Source organism: Saccopteryx leptura, chromosome 2 (assembly GCF_036850995.1).
Source record: "Saccopteryx leptura isolate mSacLep1 chromosome 2, mSacLep1_pri_phased_curated, whole genome shotgun sequence".
Lineage (NCBI taxonomy): Eukaryota > Metazoa > Chordata > Mammalia > Chiroptera > Emballonuridae > Saccopteryx > Saccopteryx leptura.
In genome coordinates, this window is record NC_089504.1 from 360,678,595 (window position 1) to 360,702,667 (window position 24,073).

At 48.6% G+C, this 24,073-nt stretch overlaps 3 protein-coding genes across 8 annotated transcripts in view; 1 reads left to right on the plus strand and 2 right to left on the minus strand.

Moving 5' to 3' along the window:
- On the minus strand, nt 1–12,295 carry SCO1 (synthesis of cytochrome C oxidase 1). The gene is made up of 7 exons (XM_066364532.1): nt 12,209–12,295; nt 11,031–11,546; nt 8,993–9,083; nt 8,591–8,788; nt 7,765–7,857; nt 5,594–5,709; nt 1–848 (listed from the first exon to the last, which is right to left on the minus strand). The coding sequence occupies exons 1-7, from the start codon at nt 12,293–12,295 to the stop codon at nt 714–716; spliced, it is 1,236 nt and encodes a 411-aa protein (XP_066220629.1). The 3' UTR covers nt 1–713.
- The window catches only part of ADPRM (ADP-ribose/CDP-alcohol diphosphatase, manganese dependent), an 18,120-nt gene continuing 5,393 nt past the window's right edge, over nt 11,347–24,073 (plus strand). The window contains exons 1-6 of one of the 5 annotated variants that reach the window (XM_066364888.1): nt 11,347–11,453; nt 13,907–14,521; nt 15,351–15,467; nt 19,062–21,152; nt 21,191–21,353; nt 21,410–22,651. In XM_066364888.1, coding sequence (XP_066220985.1) covers nt 13,924–14,521; nt 15,351–15,467; nt 19,062–19,381 — 1,035 coding nt within the window. In that variant the 5' untranslated portion in view covers nt 11,347–11,453; nt 13,907–13,923 and the 3' untranslated portion in view covers nt 19,382–21,152; nt 21,191–21,353; nt 21,410–22,651. Of the gene's footprint in view, nt 11,454–13,906; nt 14,522–15,350; nt 15,468–19,061; nt 21,153–21,190; nt 22,652–24,073 lie in introns of those variants that run through there. The other 4 variants (XM_066364889.1, XM_066364887.1, XM_066364890.1 and 1 more) reach the window with 4 other exon arrangements.
- TMEM220 (transmembrane protein 220) overlaps nt 22,437–24,073 on the minus strand; it is a 14,822-nt gene continuing 13,185 nt past the window's right edge. Inside the window, exon 6 of one of the 2 annotated variants that reach the window (XM_066364891.1) lies at nt 22,437–23,497. In XM_066364891.1, coding sequence (XP_066220988.1) covers nt 23,362–23,497 — 136 coding nt within the window. In that variant the 3' untranslated portion in view covers nt 22,437–23,361. The remainder of the gene's footprint in view (nt 23,498–24,073) is intronic. The other variant, XR_010748955.1, reaches the window with a different exon arrangement.

A 24,073-nucleotide genomic window follows, 5' to 3' on the forward strand; every position in this document is an offset into this window, starting at 1 on the left:
TGCAGAACTGAACACACATTTATTGCACACAGTGCGGACCAGCACAGGCAGAGGGGTCTCTGCCTCACACTCAGATCAACCCCTCTCGCCTCCATACATACGAGGTGCCCCTGAGAACCCCGCACGTCGTTTGGCTGAAAATCACATGGAAGATCCTGGGGACACTGAGCTAATGGGTCCCCCGATGGATTCCCCCTTCCTCAGTCAGATCGGCACCTGCTGACAGCAGAGTAGACTGCAAACCCGACAGGGACAGTCCTTGGACGGCCAGTAACTGGCCAGCCACCATGAGCACCACGGAGTCGCCCTTCCTGCAGATCTGTCCCAGCCGCACGAGCAAGGGCCCAGCACCCCGGAGAGGCGCCGCGCTGACCAAGGGCCCGACCACGTGCAGAAGCACTCCGGCTGTGCCTCGTCGGCTGTGTCCTTCCCCGAGGTCCCCTCCACCGGCTTCACACAGTCTGGTCCTCCGGTCCTGCAGCGGCTGCTGGGAGGCTTGGTTGTACTCTTTCCAGTTCCAAGAATCTACGCTGGCTGGTCCCGAGGGCAGTGTGCCGGTCCGCAGTGAGCTGCTCTCCCGGTGTGCAGGCCGTTCTGCAGGCGCATCTATGCTTGTGTACACACATGTGTACATACACGTGTGTGCCGTGTCCGATGGGAGGCGGAGCTCCCCTCGTCCTCAGCGGGGGAAGCCCGCTCCGGCACGCCGCACGCTAGCTCTTCTTCCTGTGCTGCCGCATGTGTGCCGCAATCGCCCCGGCTATTTCTGCGTTCCTCTTGTTCTGTCCGAAATAATCTAGGAACTCACCATCTGGTCCAATCAGGTACATGATTATGGTATGATCCACCTGCAGAAAGGAGGGTGGGGATGGCAAAAGATTACCACAGTGAGCTGCTTATTTCACTGAACACAACGCTGGGGTAAGAGATGTCACATGAACGCTTCGCTGACTTCTGTGGCCCCTATTACTCATGGAACAGACCGACGCCTGTTACAGCAAATTCACAGCAACAAATTACCCAAAATCCTCTGTGTTCTAGAAATCTGCACTGATCACTGCTGAAAGAGCAACTAGAATTTGGATTTCTTTTGGTTCCATCCTTAACACACTCATCCACACAATCTCTGAAGAGCCCCCTTTGGAAACACAGCAGCTGCTGAACCCCGTAAAGCAGCCCGTGCTGTGGAACAACCGTGCGTGCTTGGGAAGAGCTTACACTACGAGTACAGTGCTCCCTGACCCCTTCACCACATTAGAAAGACACATCACGTGGAATCAAAGGGCTGGGGAGAAACGACTTTCTTCAGTAAGCTCTTGGGTGTGCATTCCTGTTTTAGGACGATCTGGTTGTCTGCCTTCATTGCCACCTAAATTCTGCTTACCATGCGTTGTGAGAAGACACCAGAAACCACCTACTAAACATACACTTTATAAATTCTAACACAGTATTTAGCACTCATGTTCGTGATTCAAATGGAAACGTGAATATTGGTGTTTTTCTCCCTTAGGGAATTTTTATACCACACTGAGAACTCACTCCTATCTGAAAGTCATCAATCTTTTCAGTTCTATGCTTCCAGAAAATCGCAGTTTCAAAGAGCAGATGACTTGGAATGCAGAGTTCTCGGAACTTCCTGCAGGCTTGACTGCCCTTTGGCAAGGAGAGAGCACAGGAATGCGATCCTACTGACCGAACTGGAGACACCCTGCAAATATACCCGAGCACACATTGTATGCCTGTGAGGTAATGAGGCTGTTATATACACACATGCATAAAGACACAGCAAATGGAAAGAGCCACTTGCCAAGTCACATAAGGAAAGAATGCAGAGCGAGGGAGCGCCGGCAGCTGCTGAGCGCACGTCCTGGCTCCGCGCTGCGGGGGGCAGGTTTCTGTACACGGCTGACATAGCCCAGGCTCCACCCGGTCTCCAGGCCCCTCTTCAAACCTCCCCTGCAGCTCACACCTCTTTCTCCCCTCTTCTTCCTTCTGCTCTCCCTCTCCTTTAGAAATAGAAGTTTAATGTATTGGACTTACGAGTGTGCTTAGTATACATTACTTCTGATATACAATAGAGTGCTGTTTCATTCATAGATGTGAAACTTGTCAGCGGTCTGGTCTCAGCATGCACTGGGGTTGGGCAGGGCAAAGAGCAGTCAGTTTCTAGTACAGAGTAGATGAAGTTCTAGTTTCCCCAGCTCCTCCACGAGGCAGGTCAGCCCAGCAGACAGGTTACACACACACCTCTACCAACAGCAGGGCAGTCTCAAGGGCTGAGCTGAAGCTGGGAAATCCAGGCCAAGGCTTAGAACCCAGATGTGCCCCACCGCAGAGCCCCCGCTTTTTATATCACCACGTTGCCACTCTCTCTGCTGGGATTCTACTGAGGCCAACAACTCAGTTCTTCTACTCTGCATCTACACACACACACTTGCGCCCTGATCACACACACGCACACACACACACACCTTGTACTTTTTGAAAGGTGATATAGCTCATAAAAAAAGGATGAGAGGATATACAGTAAGTGCCCCGGGGAGGTGGCCAGTTGACTGGAGTATTGTCCTGACATGCCAATGCTGTCGGTTTGATCCCCAGTCAGGTCACAGAGGACAGTCAACCAGTGAGGGCTCACATAAGTGGAACAACCAACCGGTGTTCCTCTTTCTCCCTCCCTCTCTCTAAAATCAATAAGTACGTTAAATAAAAAGAAGGAACATGCAATAAACTTACAGAATGCATGTCCTCCGCCCATTGCAGACCCCCAGAGTCCTCAGCTCTGCTCCTTGGAGGGAACCACTGTCCCAGCTTCTCTGCATTCTCTGAGAGGAATTCTCTGCGTTTATTAGTGTGAGTTCACATCCACTTGTTCCTGTTACCACCTACCACCTTTTCCTCTTTACACAGAAGTAACAATACACTATAATTGTTCTAGATCAGCACAGACATAGTAACCTCTTTAAAAATGATTGTGTGGTTTTCAGTCTTCTTACAGACAACAGTGCAGGTTATATATGTAGGACAAACTCCAAAAAGTATGGAGGTGGGAGAGAAAGAGGGAGAGAGAGATCAGGTTGTGGTTCCACTCACTTATGCATTCACTAGTTGATTCTTGCATGTGCCCTGACCCGGGACTGAACCCACAACCTTGGTGGATCAGGACGACGCTCTAACTAACTGAAGCTTACCTTCTGTTGTTATTTGAGATGAAGAAAACCTCATTCTGTTACATCTCAGCCTTTAAGGTAGTCCCTTACTCATTGCAGATCCTTAAATCTTTTTTATTTTTTTAAAATGTACACTGACATTATCTTTATTTTTTATTTATTTTTTTTTACAGAGACAGAGAGAGGGATAGACAGGGACAGACAGACAGGAACGAAGAGATGAGAAGCATCAATCACTAGTTTTTCATTGTGCATTGCGACACCTTAGTTGTTCATTGATTGCTTTCTCATATATGCCTTGACTGAGGGCTTGAGCAGACTGAGTAACCCCTTGCTTGAGCCAGCGACCTTGGTCCAAGCTGGTGAGCTTTTGCTCTAACCAGATGAGCCCGTGCTCAAGCTGGCGACCTTGGAGTCTCGAACCTGGGTCCTCTGCATCCCAGTCTGATGCTCTATCCACTGCGCCACCGCCTGGTCAGGTCAGGTCCTTAAATCTTAAGAGCAGTTTCCCACATCATCCTACGGATGACAACCTGTCACCTCTAGGGGCGGAAGTCATACCATGATAAACTGAGAAGCTGGGCAGTGTCTCCCCCTACTGATTGATTTAGCAAATGTAGAGCAATGAACTCCACACAGATTCTTATCAAATATCAATTTTTAAAAATTATTTATTTTGAGAGACAGACAGACAGACAAGGAAGGGAAAGAGACAGAAAGGGAGAAAGATAAGCATCAACTCGTAACTGCATTATTTTAGTTGTTCACCGACTGCTTCTCATAGTGCCTTGACCAGGGGAGGTGAGGGTAGCAGGGGTCTCCAGCCCAGCCGGTGACCTCTTGCTCAAGTCAGTGACCTTGGGCTTTATGCCAGCGACTTTAAGATCATGCTGATGATCCCGTGCTCAAGCTGGCAAGCTTACACTCAAGCCCGTGTCCTCGGGGTTTCACACCAGGGCCCTCAGCACCCCAGGTCGATGCTCTCTCTACTACACCACCACCGGGCAGGAAGAATGTTCAATCTTTATGGCAGGAGACCAGTATTTCTCAAAATGGGGTCTAGGGTGGCTTCTTGAGTGTCTAAGAAGTTCCGTAAGACTTAAATATTTGCATTTCAATTTTTAAGATGAAAAAATTAACACCCCAATTCTGAATTTACGCACAGAACAAATCTCGCTGTACAACCTCAAGTCCAATTAGCACAGCTCTCCTCTATGGAAAGAGGAAGCCGGTCTGGGAGTCCCCCACCCCATGGCCCCTCTGCTCCCCTCAGCTCCGCGACCACACCCCCTCCACTCTCCTCCCCCCGTGACCACGCTCCTTCACTCTCCTCCCCCGTGACCACGCCCCCTCTCCTCCCCCCCCGTGACCACGCCCCCTCCGCTCTTCCTCCTCCCGTGACCACACCCCTCCGCTCTCCTCCGCTCCGCGACCACGCCCCCTCTCCTCCCCCCGTGACCACGCCCCCTCCGCTCTTCCTCCTCCCGTGCCCGCCCCTTCTGCTCCCCTCACTACTTCACAGCAGAGCTTCCTGTTTCCTTAACTCAGGGCTTACAAAAAAATGCTAATTTTTGTCTTTTTGCCCCATGAATCCAAGTTTCCCTAAATCTATGAGGCACCAGACCTAGAAAATAAGATTCCAATGTAGGTGTGGGGCAAAGGGGCCAGAAGTCTGATTTAGGCCGTAGGCTGCAGGGGCGCAAACGGCGCTCCTGGTCCACGGTTAACGGAGCCGCAGCGGGCTGCACGGGCCGAGCACCGTGGTGAACGTGGAAATGCTAAAGCACCAGGGCCACGCTGCCTGCAACGGAAGAGCGCGTGCCGAGAGGAGGACTGCGGGAACCACCGAGAAAAGGCGCAGGCACCGGGGCCCAGCCCAGGGCTGCGGGCGGTGCCAGGGAACGTGAAGAGGGCGCTCTGACATGGAAACACACCCGACGAGCGTCTGCCTATCCGCGGCTTTCCCCTTGTCTCCCGCTTTTCCGAATTCTTACTGTTCAACCCCAAAATGCAGTTCTTTCGCGGCCTTACAGTGCTTTCTAAAATCAGTGTACTTCTCTGACCTCTTCATAGGGGACACAGAGCGAACCAATATACTGTTTATAGAAACTAAAGTAAGTTTAGCTCCAACGTGATACCCAGTAGTACAGCCTACTGAGTCCAAGCACCACTGATTTTATATCGCCTTCTCATTTTACGCGCTACAAGAAAAGAAACGAGGCGATTAAACTATGGGAACGGTGAATGCCTATTAAATAAGCATCCTTTAAAAAGGAACTGTACTTCTGTACTTTCAAAGATCCCCGATTCCTCAGGAATTTGCAATACCCTTCGGTTTCCTCTCCTCTCTGAAGCCTGGCACCGCGTGGAGCCGGGTGAGCCCCGGGACCTGGAGCTGGCCTGGGGCTGCAGCATGTACTCACTATGTAGTCCTCGTCCTCGTCCTTGGGGCCGGGGCTGTAGTACACCCGGTACGCTCTGGCCACCTGATCGATCGCCTCTTTTGTGCCAGTTAAGCCAACAAGTTTGGGAGAAAATTCTAAATGCAAAACAAGAAAGACAGTGAAAAATGAGAACCACATACAACAGCCACCATCAGGTTACAATGCAGCATCAGTTATGAAGCGTCCCTACTGCCACCTTCTTCCTGAGTCCCTACCCACTTCCTCTTGTTCCAAAAGAAAATAAATTCACGTAGAATGAAAGTCAAAAACTGGGAAAAACTCCCGTGTCCATCAACTACTACACTGCAATAAAAATGAGTGATGAATCTCAAAGTAACTCCACTGAAAGAAGCCACTCAAAAACAGTACATAACCTATAATCCTACTTGGGAGGTGGTGGAGGGCAGGAGGGGAGGTTAGCAAGGGCACAAGGACACTGCTGGGGTGGCGGATGTGTCCCCCTCCGCACTGCAGCAGCGAATGTGACCACTTCCTTACTGCAGCAGCGGACGTGCCCGCTTCCTTATTGCAGCAGATGTGTGCCCCTCCTCACTGCAGCAGCGGACGTGTCCGCTTCCTTATTGCAGCAGCGGACGTGTCCGCTTCCTTATTGCAGCAGCGGACGTGTCCGCTTCCTTATTGCAGCGGATGTGTCTCCCTCCTCACTGCAGCAGCGAATGTGTCCACTTCCTTATTGCAGCAGTGGATGTGTCGACTTCCTTACTGCAGCAGCGGACGTGTCCACTGCCTTATTGCAGCAGCGGATGTGTCTCCCTCCTCACTGCAGCAGCGAATGTGTCCACTTCCTTATTGCAGCAGTGGATGTGTCGACTTCCTTACTGCAGCAGCGGACGTGTCCACTGCCTTATTGCAGCAGCGGACGTGTCCGCTTCCTTATTGCAGCTTATTGCAGCGGATGTGTCCCCCTCCTCACTGCAGCAGCAGATGTGTCCCCCTCCGCAACTACAGCGGACGTGTCCGCTTCCTTATTGCAGCAGATGTGTTCACTTCTTATTGCAGCAATGGTTTCCCAAGTGCATATGTGTGTCAAAAGGTAACAAATTCTGCACTTTAAATATGTGTATTTAATGCCAAGTATATCTCCCTAAATCTGTTAAATCATAAACTATATAGCAGGTCCTTCACAAAACGTATTTTTAAAAGAACCTCAAAGCTTTAGAGAGTATGTGTATTGGAATGTGCGAAAAAACTTGAATCCAGAGGAATTAAGCAACTCACCCAGCCCTGTAAAACGTAAGGATTCACCTTTAACTCTACCACCATTTAGTCTTTAAAAGTACCTTCTAATAGGTTTTAACCTGCATGTTGAGATGTTTGAATTGAACATTAACAGTTATGTTTGTCATAATGAATGTTTTGGATTTATAAAATAGTATGTGCTAAGTTCAAAATGTGTTGACATATAATTCATACTTTTTTTTCTTTTTAAGTGACAGACTCCCTCATGCCCCGTGACCGAGATCTACCTGGCAACCCGTCTTGGGCTGATGTTCGAATCAACCTAGCTATTTTTAGTGCCTGAGGCTGACACTCCAAGGAGCTATATCCTTAGTGCCTGAGGCCCATGCTCGAACTAACTGAGCCACTGGCTGAGGGAGGGGAAGAGGAAGAGAGGGGGGAAGAGAGAGGGGAGAGAAGCAGATGGTCATTTCTCCTGTGTGCCTGGACTGAGAATTGAACCTGGGACGTCCATACACCAGGCTGATGCTCTATCCACTGAGCAAACCAGCCAGGGCCAGAAAACTCATTTTTGATCTCTCAATATACATTCTATCAGAACACACCCATTAACTGTATGAAGGAGAGAATGAGGCCCAGAGCGAGAATTAACAGCGGCGTGTCTTTACTCTCAAGGCTCTACTAGTTTTGCTGCTATATGAAGGCCAAGTTCAGTTCTTCCACTGCCACGAAATAAAAAGAGCCCTGCTCCAGGACTTAGAAACCTACTTCTTGTTTATTTACTTACTAGCCACAGTCACAACTCTGACCCTTACCTGTTTATGTGCCTGTAAAATCAGTGATAATAACCTTTGTCCCCTCACTTCACAGGGCGCTATAAAGTTCAAGTGGGTGCATCTTTCAAACACTGTGGAGCTAACCAGATACAAAGTATCCTTCACGAAACATACCTTTCACGTATCTGGCGATGGCTTCTTTGGTGTCCCTCTCTGGGTCAATAGTGATGAAAAGGGGAGTTAAGTTCGGCAGAGTCGGAATGCTATCTGAAACAAAGTTCTCCGTAGTCAGTATTCACACTCCAAGGGAAAAAACAAAGAAACCCAGAAGGTACAGTCCAGTGCAGTAGCTAGTACAGCACGGCATTAAGGAAACACAAAGATGCATTGATGCAGAGGGGGCTAGGATAGCCTTTAGGAGGGACAGATCCGTATATATTTCCAGTGGACTCAGATAAATGATCTACCAATGCCCTGTACCAGTGTATACATGCTGGTATCTGATCTCACCATGTGGGTACCCTGTCTCCTAACCCAATGCAGTATGTGTAGGTTGTTTTCCCCCCACCCTACCCCAAGAGCAGGGTAAACTATTCATGAGGACTGAATATCCTGGAGTAATTCCTTTTATGTGCCCCGGACTGCACATTGTAGACCACACCACAGATTTCAGAGTCAAACCAAGTCACCTGGGAGGTGGCAACGGCAGTGTCAATGATGGAAGGCCACAATAAAGGGACACAAAGCAGAGTTAAGGGGGACCCAGACCACACCGACACTTTTAAGAAGCCCAACATTTTGTATCACAACAGGCTTATTTTGGTGGAGAATTTACTGGTCATGGGAATCAAAGTAAAAAAACAAGCCCAATGCTGAGATTTTGTTCTGACAAACCAAATAATTATGACCTTCCACCTAACAATACCAGAATGTGAAAAGCATGGTAACGTTAAGGACAGTAAGTAAACACACGTCTTGTCATCAGTGGTGGCTTTCTTACCTATTTCCTCCACGACTTCAATCATTTTTTCTAGTTCTTCAGGGCAAACATCAGGGCAGTGAGTGAAACCGAAATAAATCAGCACCCACTGACCCACGTAGTCCTTATCGGTTTTGGGCTCTCCGGTATGAGTTATGAGGGAGAACGGCCCCCCAAGGAGAGGCTTCCCAATGCTTCGCTGTCGGTCTTTCTCCAGCTCTTAGAGAGAAAAATACACACACACACACAAAAAGTTAACCTAACCACAGGGACTCAAATGCCTGACATATGATCCATCCTATACTAGTGAAAATAATAAAACAAAATCAAATAAATCAAATCAAGTTCTAAGAACAACCAAAAGATGCTAGGACCCAGCCAGGGAGGATTTTACTCAGAGCTGACCAGATGATCTCTACTTACTCTCTGACTTCTTTTTCTTGAAGTACTTCATTCCAGCCAATAAAGCCCCTCCAATAGCAAATGTGATTGCTAAAGACTTCCAGGAAACAGGCTACTAGGTCAGATTTCAAAAATAAAAATACAAGTAAGATGCAGACATTTAACCACATTAAACTTATTATCATGTTTAATATAATGTGCACAGAGTTGTTGACCTTGTTAGATGTACAAAATGGTGTATGTCATTTGGGATGAGAAAATACAGTTTCTGTGGATGCAGGGACATCTGGGCTCCTAATATAATTACAAAGGCATTTGTTTCCAAGGGTAGAGTAGTCCTCTAAGTCAATTTCTTTTCTTTTTTTAGGTGAGAGGAGGGGAGATAGACAGACTCCCGCATGTACCCTGATGGAGAGCCACCCAGCAACCCATTTGGGCAGATGCTGGAATACTGGGCTATTTTTAGTGCCGGAAAATAGGCTTTAGGCTGAGGTGCTTGGACCAACCCAGCTATCCTCAGTGCCTGCGGCCATGCTGGAATCAATGGAGCCACCAACTGGGGGAGAGAAGCAGATGGTCGCTTCTCCTGTGTGCCCTGACCAAGAATCCAAGGGGGACATCCATATGTCCAAAACTGGGGGAAGCTCTATGTGCTGAGCAACCCGCCAGGGCCAAGTCAATTTCTTTTCATGTGAAAAAAACCCCAAAACAAAGAACAACCCTAAGCCAAGTAACCTTGACTGTTTCTATGTGTGACCCTGATTCTGACTGCTGATTTAAAAACCTGTTAATTACCTGCTTGTACTAATAACTGTTAGTATAAATAAAGAAAAAAAAATTGGAAGGTTAACCTAACTCTGGCTTCTGAAATAACAAAGGCAATGTAGAGATCAAAAAGTGGAGCTTACTGCAAATTGCATTATTTATTGACACCCTTTCCACCTCCCATAGTGAGTTGTTGAGCACCTAGGCCAGGGGTTGGGAACCTTTCTGGCTGAGAGAGCCATGAATGCCACATATTTTAAAATGTAATTCCATGGGAGCCATACAATGACCCGTGTACGTTATGCATTATCCAATAAAAATTTGGCGTTGCCCTGGAGGACAGCTGTGATCGGCTCCTGCCACCCACAACCATGAACATGAGCGGTAGGAAATGAATGGATTGTAATACATGAGAATGTTTTATATTTTTAACGTTATTTATTTTTTTTATTAAAGATTTGTCTGCGAGCCAGATGCAGCCATCAAAAGAGCCACACCTGGCTCACGAGCCATAGGTTCCCGACCCCTGACCTAGGCCTAACTCATTCTTCCCCGAGCTCTGAAAACCACTTCACGTACTTATCTACTAGAGCAGGGGTAGTCAACCTTTTTATACCTACTGCCCACTTTTTTATCTCTGTTAGTAGTAACATTTTCTAATCACCCACCGGTTCCACAGTAATGGTGATTTATAAAGTAGGGTAATAGCTTTACTTTATAAAATTTATAAAGCAAAGTTAAAAAATATAATAATTACTTACCAAGTACTTTATGTCGGATTTTCGCTAAGTTTGGCAGAATAAATCTTTATAAAACAACTTACTATAGTTAAATCTATCTTTTTATTTATACTTTGGTTGCTCCGCTACGGCCCACCATGAAAGCTGGAACGCCCACTAGTGGGCGGGAGGGACCAGGTTGACCACCACTAGTGGGCGGGAGGGACCAGGTTGACCACCACTAGTGGGCGGGAGGGACCAGGTTGACCACCACTAGTGGGCGGTAGGGACCAGGTTGACCACCACTAGTGGGCGGTAGGGACCAGGTTGACTACCACTGTGCTCGAGGGGGGAAGTGCTGGGTCAGCACCAGAACCTGAGAGGAACAAACAAGCAAGCAAACAAGCAGACCCAGCACGCAACTACGATCCATACATTCCGCTCCATTTCCACGGACTCCCGAACTTCAGAAGGGGGAACCCACGTGCCAGACACCGTACGAACGCCCTGACGCCTCAGTGATGGCACACTGCAGGCTGAGAGCTCGTTCGGCGGTGCTCCCGCCGTCCACTCACCCCGGGCTGCGAGGGCCCCGCGGGGTCCCTGCGGCCTGTCGGGGGCGGAGGCGCCGCGGTGCCCAGCGGCCGGCCACGCAGACCGCGGCCGGCGAGCTCCGGGGCGCGCCGCCCCTTCTCTAGCTGCGCGCAGAGCGGCCTGAGCAAGACCCCGCCGGTCCTCTGGGCGGGACTCCACACAGCGAACCGCCGCCGCAGCAGCAGCCCAAGCTGACCACCCGGAAGCCGCATGCTCCGGCCGGAGCCCAGCCACAGCCCCACCGTCAGTTGAGGACGCCGCGCCTCCTTCGGCCCGCCCCTTAACTTCCGGGGTGACGTTTTCCGCCGGAAGTCAGGCGCGCCGCTCGCTCCGTCCGGCTCGATGGTGACGCGGTCGCCTAGCGGGGAGGCTAGCAACCATCGCCCAGGAGGATTTGGCGCGTGGTAGGTATTTGCTCGCGGTGGCACCTGTGGGCGGCGGCTCGGCCCCGGGCGCTGGGCGAGGGTGGGCAGCAGGACCCGGAGGAGAGGGGCGGCCTAGAGCCCGGCCTGGGGGTCCGGATGCGCGGCGGGGCCTAGGCCGGGCGGTCCGGGGAAGCTGGGGCGACCCCTCCCCGCTGGGCGACGCCGACCTCGGAGACGAGAACACCCCGCGGCTGACCCTTTGCACCTTCAGGCCGATGTCTTGCACTTGGAAGTAGTTTGAGTTTGTGTGTGGGTTGCTATTAATGATACCTTGAGTCGTTAGGGCAGCAAGGGCGAGGCGAGTGTGACCCAGGTGCCTGGCGCTTCCTGCCCCGGGGTGGAAGGTGACCCGATTATGAACCGCACAGCACGAGGTCGTGTGTGCTGTGTCACAGTTCGGCCCCCCCGCCCCGGGCCCCAGGGTCTGACATGCACTCGTACGTTCCCTGCCCCCGCCAGGGTCTCGGTTACCGGGTTGTTGATGAGTTCCTCGTGTGGATCCGCTTATTTGGGGTGGGGGCAGTACAGCCGCATATTCACCAGGCTGAGCGCGTAGAAGTGTATTTTGCATTCCTTTGGAAGTTTAACTCGCCCGTTGTCTGCCTTTGTTTATGTCTCAGCATCTGGGGTCTGGACCTCCCCCCCCACCCCCTTCCGTGGTGGATTTGCAAAGTACAGGAAAAAAATGGTGGGAAAATAGCGTTCGAGTTCTCTTTCTTGGTTTCAGTTCCCACTTCTGTGTCGGGTTTCCTCTGAGCAGAAGCGGCGGGTGCCCCGGTGGCGGGGTACCCTGAAGCCTGGGACCTTCTGGGAGCTGGCATGGCTGGGCGTCTGGGCTGCTCTTCAGCGCCCTGAGGTTGTGGTCCAGGGTTACCCGTATTTCCTCATTCCAAAGCTTTCCCTGGGATTGTCAGGAATTTCAGGAATTTCGGCTCAAAGTAACTGGTTGGCTCAGCACATCAAATCGATTTTCATCAAAGTGAATTTTCTGTTTTGGAGTTTCCTGTGGGTAGTAAGATTTATTTTATTTTGTTTTACTTCTTTACTCTTTTATTTCTGTATATTTGTTTGCCCAGGGAGAAATTTTTTCTCAAATTGACAAAAAGCTGCAAAAGTTTCTTGCTGATTCAGGCAATGGGTATATAAAATTATTGTTCATCCTTTTCAGTTACAGGTGAATTGATAAAACACAGATCCAGTAAATTAAAATAGAATAGTGGTGTTTTTTAACTGGTCAAAATTTAAACCAGTTAAATTTTGTTTCTGTACCAGAGTGATTCATTAAATAGCCTTACCATTTTTATTTTTATTTTATTTATTTATTTTTTTTGTGACAGAGACAGAGAGAGGCACCGATAAGGACAGACAGGAAGGGAGAGAGATGAGAAGCATCAATTCTTCGTTGGGGCACTTTAGTTGCTCATTAATTGCTTTCTCTTATGTACCTTGATGGGGGGGGGGGCTACAGCAGACCGAATGACCCCTTGCTCAAGCCTGAGACCTTGGACTCAAGCTGGTGAGCCTTGCTTAAACCAGATGAGCCCACTCTCAAGCTGGCAACCTTGGGGTTTTGAACCTGGGTCCTCCGAGTCCCAGTCCGATGCTCTATCCATTGTATCACTGCCTGGTCAGGCTAAGAGCCTTACCTTTATTTCCTTATCACAGCATTTCCATGCAACCTCTTCATATTAAATGTGTAATGTTACATAAAGTATTAGCTTCTAAAATAGTTCCTAACTTAAAATAGGTGTTTTATAACTACATTGGCTGAATGGCTAGTAACCCCTCTCAGCCTGATTTCATGGACCTATGAAACTTTAGTGTTAAAAGATACCTGAAACATTTAGGGTAAACCTATCACTTTTGTTATTACTGTCAAACCACAGATATAGAATATGAGAACCTTATTTCTGGTGACCTACCCAAGAACAAAGAGAAAAGATCCATTCTGACACAAAATCACCCACAGCCATAACCTAATGTATAAAGTACAATGAATATAACGTATGACTTTCAAATAAAAAATCCTAAAATGGTCATAGAGGTATTGGTGTTTATGGAAGAAGGTGCCTGTGTGTGTGTACGTGTGTGCATACATGTTTAAAACTAGCGTGTGTTTCTTAAAAATCACAATTACTCCAGATTGGAACTTGACTTGACTAGAATGAGAATGCCTACTCATTCCTGGGATAATACTCTGTAAGTTATTACTCTTCTAAAGGATACAGGTTATCATCTGTCTCACAGATAAGAACGGAAGCATTTCAAGAACTTGGTAATTTGGACCTGAGATCGTCAGATCCTAAAGCCCATGCATTTTCCTCTATAACAGGCTACTGCTGGGTTAACTCTTAAGTGTAATAATATCCATTTTACCAGTTAGAAAATTAAGATGTTTGTAACTTAGTTATCTTTTTTTTTACTTCCTTCAGAAATCTGTTCGGAAGTGATGGATGATAAGCCCAGTTCCAGAACCGTCCGTGAGAGTTCAGAACTTTTCTCCTTTGGAGTTATAGCAGACATTCAATATGCTAACTTAGAAGATGGCTATAATTACCAAGGAAACAGACGGCGATACTACAGACATAGTCTTCTGCACTTACAGGGTGCTATCGAACACTGGAATAAACAAAGCAGCCCGCCCTCTTGCGTTCTTCAGCTTGGGGACATCATTGATGGCTACAACGCACAGTATAAAGCCTCAGAAAGGTCACTGGAACTTGTTATGAACGTATTTCAAATGCTGAAAGTCCCAGTTCATCATACCTGGGGGAATCATGAATTCTATAACTTCAGCAGAGACTATTTGACAAACTCGAAACTGAACACAAAGTTTCTGGAAGACAGGACTGTGCATGGTCTGGAAACTGTGCCTATAGGGAGTTACTATGCTTACCATTTTGTACCATTTCCTAAGTTCCGGTTCATTTTACTCGATGCTTATGACTTGAGTGTCCTGGGCGTGGATCAGTCTTCTCCCAAATATCAGCAGTGTCTGAAGATGCTGAAGGAGCACAACCCAAATATGGAATTGAATAGTCCGCAAGGTGAATTATTCCTTTGAGCTGAGAGTCTAATGCATTGTCTTTAAATTCTTCAGCTACCTTTTATTCGGCAGGAAGATGGATGACTAAGGTAAAAGTATATCGTCACTGTTGTTGAGGGTCCGGACTTCTCCCACAAGCCTCGTGGCACATGGCTTGGCTGCGGTCGGTTCAAGATTTATTTAAACTGGGATCTGAATGCCTGTTCTAGACTGAGCACTTTTTCTAGAGCTTAGCTATTTAGAACTGTCAGCAGCTCGACGGGATCACCGTTCCAATGGGGGGAGTCGCGGAAACAGGAAAGCAGGTGCAGGAGAGGTAATAAGTGAGGCAGTACCAGGGTTGTTCACACAGTGACGGAGACTACCAAGAATAAGTAGGACTGAGGGGCCTGTTTTAGGTCAGGTGGTCAGACAGGCAGGACGCTGCAGCCTCCGTGACCAAGGGGAGTCAGTCTTGGGAAGAGGATTTGCGGCAGAGGAAACAAAGGCAGAGGCACTAAGCGTAGGAGGACGGGCGTTCTTGAAAAGCGCCCCGTGTGCAGGGTGATGCTGCAGCGGCTCAGTGGGCACCGTCAAGAGCCTGTACTGTATGTTCAATGTGACAGGAAGCTGGTGAAGTGAGCAGAGGAGTAGCGAGGCTAGGAGTAAGGTACAGCATGATTTACAGTGTTTGTGTATTGCTCTAAATCCGTGTAGTTCCCTGTTTTAGGTCAGTTGCTGCCCAGGGTTCCTAAAGAGAGGTAAGAGGTGTGCGCATACTAGCTACGTTCGAATGCCCTGGTGAGGAGAGAATGGTACTCCGTGGATCTAACATATGGAATTCATTTTAGGACTTTCTGAGCCTCAGTTTGTCCAGTTCAATGGAGGATTCAGCCAAGAACAGCTGAACTGGTTGAATGAAGTCCTTACGTTCTCGGACACAAACCAAGAGAAGGTGGTGATTGTGAGTAAGTAAATGATTTGTTGATACTAGTATTTTAAAGGATGGGAAAAGTTAGAGTTTAATGCATATTAATGTCTTATATTGTGACACCATCTTTCTATAAAGTAAATGCTTAGTTTAAATTTTTTACCAGAAAACTAATCTATGAGATTAACATTGAAAGTTGAGTCAGAGTGGTCTCAGAAAGGGGAATGCTTCTTGACCTGTCTGCTTCTGGTGTGTCACTGCGGAGTGGAACTTGTTTCTTTAGAGAACACTGGAGCTAAAGGAGACCTACAAACCATATAGTCAAATCTTCTAATTTTAAAAATAGGGAAACTGATGCACTGTGTAGATCAGGGGTCCCCAAACTACGGCCGGTGGGCTGCATGCGGCCCCCTGAGGCCATTTATCTGGCCCCCACCACACTTCTGGAAGGGGCACCTCTTTCATAGGTGGTCAGTGAGAGGAGCATAGTTCCCATTGAAATACTGGTCAGTTTGTTGATTTAAATTTACTTGTTCTTTATTTTAAATATTGTATTTATTTCAGTTTTGTCTTTTTACTTTAAAATAAGATATGTGCAGTGTGCATAGGGATTTGTTCATAGTTGTTTTTTTTATAGTCCGGCCCTCCAACGGTCTGAGGCACAGTGAACTGGCCCCCTGTGAAAAAAGTTTGGGGACCCCTGGTGTAGATGGTGTTGTATTGAGTTGTACACTTGAAACCTGTGTAGTTTGGTGAACCTATAAATTAAAAAATAAATTTGAAAAAAGTAGGGACACTGAACTAGAGATTACACTATATAAATCGTGTGGCTGCTGACTAGAGTCTGTGCTTGGTGTCCCGGTCCCGTTCCCATGCTGTCCTGTGTCGCTGTGTCTCTGTGCTTATCTACTTTATCAGCCTCTTCAATCTCTTGTTTTTCTGTGAGCTTAGAAAGTGGATGGAAACCCTCAACATGGGAGTGCCCCGGGTTCTCTTTAGCAAAGTGAAAATGACTAATAGAAATAGGTTTTAGTTTGTTCGTTTGCTTTTTCAAAACGTTGCTTTTGGCTGCTGCGAGGTCATTTTGCCTAGTTCTCAGGTTCTGGCCAGGAAGTTGGGAGCACAGGGGTGCTGTTCGCTGGGACAGGAACTCCACAGCAGCAGGGGCTTTGGGTGCAGAGTTCAAGAGTTCAGGCTTCAGATGACCACTTCCAGGCGCCTGTTAGACATCCGTGGAGGTGCTGAGGACGCAGTTTGGACAGTGACTCTGCAATTCAAAGTAGCAGTTGGGGCTAGATGTATGCATGTGGAAGGTGAAAGAACAGGCGATACTTAGAGCTGTGTGCAGTGCTCAGAGACCCCCAGGTCTTTGGGAGTGGACGGAGTGAGGACGCCCAGGAAGCAGGCAGTCATGGGGAGCTGGCCGGGAGAGTGAGAATTAGCAGCCGCCGAGCGTAGAGGAAAGCCGGGAGGACGGGCACTGCCCTGGAAGTCTAGTGTTTGAAACAGAAGGGGGCAGCTGACGGTGACATTGTCCAGGGCTTCTGGAGATGAGTCCCTTGTGGCAACCTCTGTAGACGCTCCGCCCTGTCGCCACTGGACGGGTGGCTGAGCGTGCGTGTGCCCGCAGGGATGCACCGTTAGCCCCTCTTCTTTTTTTACCTGTAATACAACCCAGCAGAGATGAAGCAGAATAAAAATAAACAGTAATCGAGAGAAAAGTGACTTAATGGGAAGAAGCCAAGACCAGTGAGCTGCTGGATCTGTATGTCGGTGTGGATGTGGCCTGATGTGTGATGTGGCCTCATGTGTCTGGGCGTCAGGGACTGGAAGACCCCCACCCCCAGCTCTGCTTCCCTCTCTCCTGTGGGACCCAGTATGAATATTCCCCACTTTATCTCAGTTTCCTCATCTGCGAGATGGCTGGGGTACCTAGTTCTCAGAGGTGTTTATCGTGGCATAAATCAGTTGTTTGTAAAACATCGAGTGTTTATAAAAATGACCTATAATTCACTGGTCCTTCCCTAACCTGTTCTTTTATTTAAGAGTAGCACCTCATGTGTACATACCACTCATACACTTGAGGAAATGGGTGGGACTGGAGTCCATACATGTGCCTGGTTCTGGGCGCCGTCAGTCTCCTGTGCTAATTGTACGTCTTGAGACTCTAGGCCAGGCATGTCCAACATCCGGCCCGCGGGCCGGATCCGGCCCACATAATGAGTTTATGCGGCCTGCGATTAAATTTTAATATTCTCCGCTACTTTAAAATCTCAGCTACTCAGAAGCGGAAGCGTCTTTGATTATTGGAAGTCGAGATATTTAAGAAGATAGTGATATGCAGAAAAGAATTCTGCATGTGACTAATCTAGTGTTAACTTCCAATAATTGGTTGAATGGATTCGTGATACTTCTTTATTTTTTTTAAAATTCCATTATAAAGATTTACAACTTCTGTACTCGTCTGTACTCGATATGAATTGTTTGACATTTAGTGGTGATGTGAAACCCACATTCTTTTAAAAGGCGGAGTTTGCCAGTGTGCACCCAAGGTCAAACAATTCGTTATTTTTGTGGTCAAGTGTCCTGAATCAAGTGGCATTGTAGCATAGACAATAGCTGCAGTTGATAACTGAAAACGTGTCTGGGCTGTTTGTAAAATGAAATAATTGTTTTATTTGCGATATAACCCCTTCAAACTCATTCTATTAATTAAATATTGTTTTGATTGATTGTGATACAGTTTGGATATTTATACGGTATGTAATTATATTTTCATTAAAAATATTTTTATTAAAATAATATTGTATATTAAAATTGCTTTTCACTCATATTTATTCATAATCAAATTACATAATAAAATTTTGTTTACTTAAATGAATTTTTGTATTTAACATTTTTTTTTTTTTTTCTTTTCTGAAGCTGGAAACGGGGAGAGACAGTCAGACAGACTCCCGCATGCGCCCGACCGGGATCCACCCGGCACGCCCACCAGGGGCAACGCTCTGCCCACCAGGGGGCGTCGCTCTGCCGCGACCAGAGCCACTCTAGCGCCTGGGGCAGAGGCCAAGGAGCCATCCCCAGCGCCCGGGCCATCTTTGCTCCAATGGAGCCCTGGCTGCGGGAGGGGAAGAGAGAGACAGAGAGGAAGGAGGGGGGTGGTGGAGAAGCAAATGGGCGCATCTCTTATGTGCCCTGGCCGGGAATCGAACCCGGGTCCCCCGCACGCCAGGCCGACGCTCTACTGCTGAGCCAACCGGCCAGGGCTGTATTTAACATTTTTTAATTTTAATATTTCGACTGGCCCATGATAAAAGTTTTCTTTCTAATCTGGCCCCGGGGCAAAAACTGTTGGCCACGCCTGCTCTAGGCCCTAGAGATACCAGGGCTCCTGTTGTCACGAGGCCTTGCTGCCCTTGTATGTGCACGGTCTCAGCCTTCCCGCTCCAGGGGTGTGGCTGATGGTTTCCCAGCCCCTGTGGGTGTGTGTGTGTGTTCTTTCGCCGTCTCAGTCCCTCCGCCCGTAACAAGGTGGCCCTGCACACCGTTTTCCTGAGTGCTGGTGTTTAGCCGTTTGGTTTGGTGAAAGAGCGTATGCTGATGGACTCGCTCCTTCTCTTCTCTGGGACAGGCCATCTTCCCATTTACCCGGAGGCCTCTGACAGCGTGTGCCTGGCCTGGAACTACAGGGACGCCCTCGCAGTCATCTGGGCGCACGAGTGCGTGGTGTGCTTCTTCGCCGGCCACACCCACGACGGCGGCTACGCGGAGGACCCCTTCGGCGTGCACCACGTCAACGTGGAGGGGGTCATCGAGACGGGCCCCGACAGCCAGGCCTTCGGCACGGTGTACGTCTACCCTGACCGGATGCTGCTGAAGGGGAAAGGCAGGGTGACGGACCGAGTCATCAGCTACAGGAGGGAAAAGCCCCTCCAGCCTCAGTCTGCTTGACTTGGTCTGTAGGAAGAGGGACGCCAGCTCTGTCTTCCTGTTCCTCTGCCCCACCCGAGTCCTCCGTCTCCTGTTTAGTTTCCTGTGGGCATTACAACGTGTGTTTATTAATGCTTCGATGTGTGTGGGCTCAGACGTTCCGAAGTGTTTCCGGACTGTGTATCCCCAGCTGAAAAGCAGAAAGGAAGTGAATGGAACTGGCAGAAATGAGCTGGGGGGTGGGGTGGGGGTTACTCGCTCCAAGACAGATTTTATTTCAACCTTACCGGAGTTTTTTTTTTTTTTACATTTTTACAAGGACGATATGCTCACGTATTAGCTGTATAACTTACACTTCGTGGGAAAAGAGGAGGAGTAAGCTCAGGTCACGTTTCTCCGTGGAACCCGCTATGCATATGAGCTCTGGACAGTTCTGCGCTCAGAATATCCATCAGGTTATGCTTTCATGGGCTTGAGTTCTTGTTCTGTACAAAACCAAAACTGTCAGGTTACTTCGTAGGTAAGTGAACGGTGCTCCCATGGACACGGGTGTGCCGTCCCCTGTGAAGCTGGAGGGCCACAGAGGAGCTGGGTGGGCCTCTTGAGATTGCAGCCAGAGTGGGGGACCTTGTTTCGAGCATCTGCATGCCTGCCCACGTGGTCTCCAGGCCACCTGCCAGTGCTGCGTGAGGCTAGCGGATAAATGAGCTTACCTGTGACTCTCTCTGTAGATACATAGCACATGTTTAACGCAGTTGTCACACGCAGTAAGGCTCATTTGCAGATACACTTACTTACTAGGTGACAGGTAAGGACTATGTGAAGTGTAGAGAAAGTCTGATTCGGGGCTTAGAAACAGAACTAGTCAGTACGTGTGCTTGCTGAGCTCCTGGCATTATGCAGGTATACAGGAGCGTTTGTTTTCTGTGGCTACTGTGACGTGACCACAGACTTGGTGGCTTGAATAACACATATTTGCTCTTTACAGTTCTGGAGTCAGAAGTCTGAAACGGTTATCTCGGCTAAGATCGAGGCGTTGTTAGGGCCCCACTCCCTCGGGGGCCTCGGGGGGACTCCTTCCTCGCCCCTCTCAGTTTCTGGAGCTGCCTTTCTTGCGTTCCTTGGCTTGTGGCCCCTTCCTCCACCTTCAGAACCAGCAGGTAGCATTTTCAAGTCTCTCTCTGCTCTGTTGTCCCCTCACCTTTTCCTCTTCTGTTCGTGTAGCCCACTGTCTCTCGCTGTCTCTCTCACAATTGTGATGGCAGTGAGGGCCCACCCAGATAAGCCAGGGTCACCTCATTCGAGGCCCGGAACTCGCTCACCTGCAAAGCCTGTTCTGCTCTGCCCGGTTCACATGCGTAGGTCCCGGGGGTTGACCCGACGTCCTCGAGGCCGTTCTCCAGCCTGCAGAGGGGACCGGACACAGTCCCTGCACTCACACTGTGTGCTGGTGGGGGCAGGTCAGGTCACAGCGGCGAGGGAAGGCCGAGGATGCAGGGCATGATCTCACTGTGTGCAGGGGTTACAGGTGACTTGAAGGAAGAAAGATGGTTTAAGTGGGTGTGGGAGTGCATCTCAAGTGACAGAAGAGCAGAAGACGAGACACTGAAGGATATACTAAGCTTAGGAGAGGCAAGAAGTGCTATGACGATTCCCCAAAGGGCAGGAAATGAAGCAGGAAACGGCTGGTTCGGGCCGTGTGGAGAAGACCAAGTGACAGTCGGAGTGGGACTTGAACTTGCTGCACAGTGCGGGGACTCGGGTCCTGAGCTGGGCCGTGTGGAGAAGCGCAGTGCGGGGACTCGGGTTCCTGAGCTGGGCCGTGTGGAGACCGGGTGACAGCCGGAGAGGGACTTGAACTTGCTGCACAGTGTGGGGACTCGGGTTCCTGAGCTGGGCCGTGTGGAGAAGACCGAGTGACAGTCGGAGAGGGACTTGAACTTGCTGCACAGTGCGGGGACTCGGGTCCTGAGCTGGGCCGTGTGGAGACCGAGTGACAGTCGGAGAGGGACTTGAACTTGCTGCACAGTGCGGGGACTCGGGGCTGAGCTGGGCCGTGTGGAGAAGACCGAGTGACAGTCGGAGTGGGACTTGAACTTGCTGCACAGTGCGGGGACTCGGGGCTGAGCTGGGCCGTGTGGAGAAGACCGAGTGACAGCCGGAGAGGGACTTGAACTGGCTGCACAGTGCGGGGACTCGGGTCCTGAGCTGGGCCGTGTGGAGACCGAGTGACAGCCGGAGAGGGACTTGAACTTGCTGCACAGTGCGGGGACTCGGGGCTGAGCTGGGCCGTGTGGAGAAGACCGAGTGACAGTTGGAGAGGGACTTGAACTGGCTGCACAGTGCGGGGACTCGGGTCCTGAGCTGGGCCGTGTGGAGAAGACCGAGTGACAGTCGGAGTGGGACTTGAACTTGCTGCACAGTGCGGGGACTCGGGTCCTGAGCTGGGCCGTGTGGAGACCGAGTGACAGCCGGAGAGGGACTTGAACTTGCTGCACAGTGCGGGGACTCGGGTCCTGAGCTGGGCCGTGTGGAGAAGACCGAGTGACAGTCGGAGTGGGACTTGAACTTGCTGCACAGTGCGGGGACTCGGGTCCTGAGCTGGGCCTTGTAGGGTTAGATCTGTGTTTCGGTCCAGCTCCCGTGGCCGTGGTGTGAAACAAAACACGTGTGTACCTTTAACAAACATCTATACAAGACTCAGCATTGCAGGAAAGGCTGTAAATATGTGGTCAACTCCAGGCTCACTTTCACTCCTGACACGTGGCTGGTGCTGATACTTCCTGAGTGAAATAGTTCCTGCGCCTCACGAACCAGTGTCTTCACTATGGAGTTTGATGCCAGCCTGGGTAGAAAAGTTGCCATCCACCTGCTCTGAAACAGCTCTGACCAACGGAAATACACCGTGAGCCACATAAGTAACCTAAAATATTCCAGCAGTCACATTATAAAAAGTAAACAGAAACAGATAAAATGAATTTTAATGTATTTTACCTTAATATAGCTAAAATATTTCAATCCAGAAAAATACTACAGTCCAAAGACTTTTACATTTTTTAATACTATATCTTTAAAATCTAGTGTATATTTTATACTTACAGCATCCATTGGGTCGTTGACTTCATTGGAAATATTTGATCTGTATTTCGATGTCAAGTTTGCAGTTGAAGGACTAGATTGACATACCCAGGTTATTCCAAACATACTTAAAACAGGTGTCCCAAACATTAATAGTTTTCTAATAGGTTAATGAATGCTTTTAAATTAAAATAAAAAAGAAGAAAAACGTTCTGCCCTCAGTCTAGACACATTTCTAGTGCCGGACGCAGGGTGGCAGTGGTGCAGTATTGGGGGGCGGGGCTCTAAAATGGCCCCCTCACTTGCTTTTGATATTTTCCTAAAACTGTATAGATGTTGGTCCTGTTTTCTATTTACAATGTAATTAATACTCCGTTTCATTTTTGGTTCCAGATTCCTTTATTTTCCTTTCTTCCCAAGACCCGCCCATTTTGTTCACCTGGATCCTCGTTCAGTTCATAGCCCTGTCCCGGTAGAGGTGGTGAGATTCGTTCAGGGGTACAGCCCTCTCTTGAACCTCTGTTCCTGTCATTAACCAAACCCTGCTTCCCCCATTTTAACCACGTGTAGCCCTTTGTGAGCACTTGGTATTTTCAGAGCTTTCATAATATCTAGTTCAATCTTCGCAGCGGTGTAAGTGGGAGATCCGCCATTAACCCTCTGATAGGTGAGGGACTATCCGCCAGGAGGTTTTTATATATGTTTGCCCGAGTCACAGATAGGAAGCCCAGTTAGATGCCTTAACTTTTTTCCGGGCTGCCTTTCCTGCGACTCTGACACGGTAGGTGGTCTGGCCCCACCTCTCTGGTCCCATCCCACCCTGTGTTGTGCTGTACTCCGCCTTGAAAAGTAGTGAGGATTAACAAAATAAAATTCATGGTTATGAAAAATCGAGACTTCATTTGCAGAACAAGATTCCTCATTTAAATGACCGTCTTGCAGTGAGTGGGCCAGGAGGAGCGCATCTCTGCGTGGACATAGACGTATACCCATGCGGTCAGCGGGGACAGAGCGATTACAGTGGCCACAGCCAGCTGAAGTCTCCCACCAACTGGCTTCCTATAAGGACACGAAAATTATAAGTAAAAATCCAGTGAAGTTACAGATGGCTTTGAAAACAAGTATAAAGATAGAATTCAGTAAAATACATCCTCTTTTTTGTAAGATCTCTTTAAAAATTTTTTAATGAAAAAGAACATTGATCTTAGGAATTCTTTATGCAAATTCTTGTCATTTATGTGTATGATTTGAGGAACTGAAGTCATTGATGAATTAAGCAATGTTAGAATTAGTCTTGTCATAATGATTCTGTGTCCTGCTTAAGAAGATGCTTCCTCCCCGGGGTCTTGAGAAGACTGAGTTGTCTTCTCCAGAGGTGTTAGTGTGTAGCGTTCATGTTGGGTCTGTAGTCCTGGAATTGATTTTCATGGAAGTTGTAAGGTAGGGTCCTGTTGCTTTTCTCTCGAATGGATACATAGATGCTCTAGCACTGTTTATTGAAAAGACTGCCTTTGGGTACCATGTCACTCTCAGTGCCACTGTGTCATAGGTCAAGTGTCTGTGTATGGTAGGTTGTGTGTCTAGATTCTATTTTGTTTCATTGATTTATGCTTTTGCCAATAATAGGTTTAGCCT

Coding starts and splice junctions, on each gene's coding strand:
- SCO1 (XM_066364532.1), bottom strand. CDS start 12,295: ATGCCAGCTCCCAGAAGGTCCCAGGCTTCAGGGTACCCCGCCACCGGG. Junction 11,547..12,208: donor AGAGGAAACCCGACACAGAA/GTGGGAACTGAA, acceptor GCCGGGCTCTAG/GCCGCCCCTCTCCTCCGGGT. Junction 5,710..7,764: donor CATCGCCAGATACGTGAAAG/GTATGTTTCGTG, acceptor TTTTGCATTTAG/AATTTTCTCCCAAACTTGTT.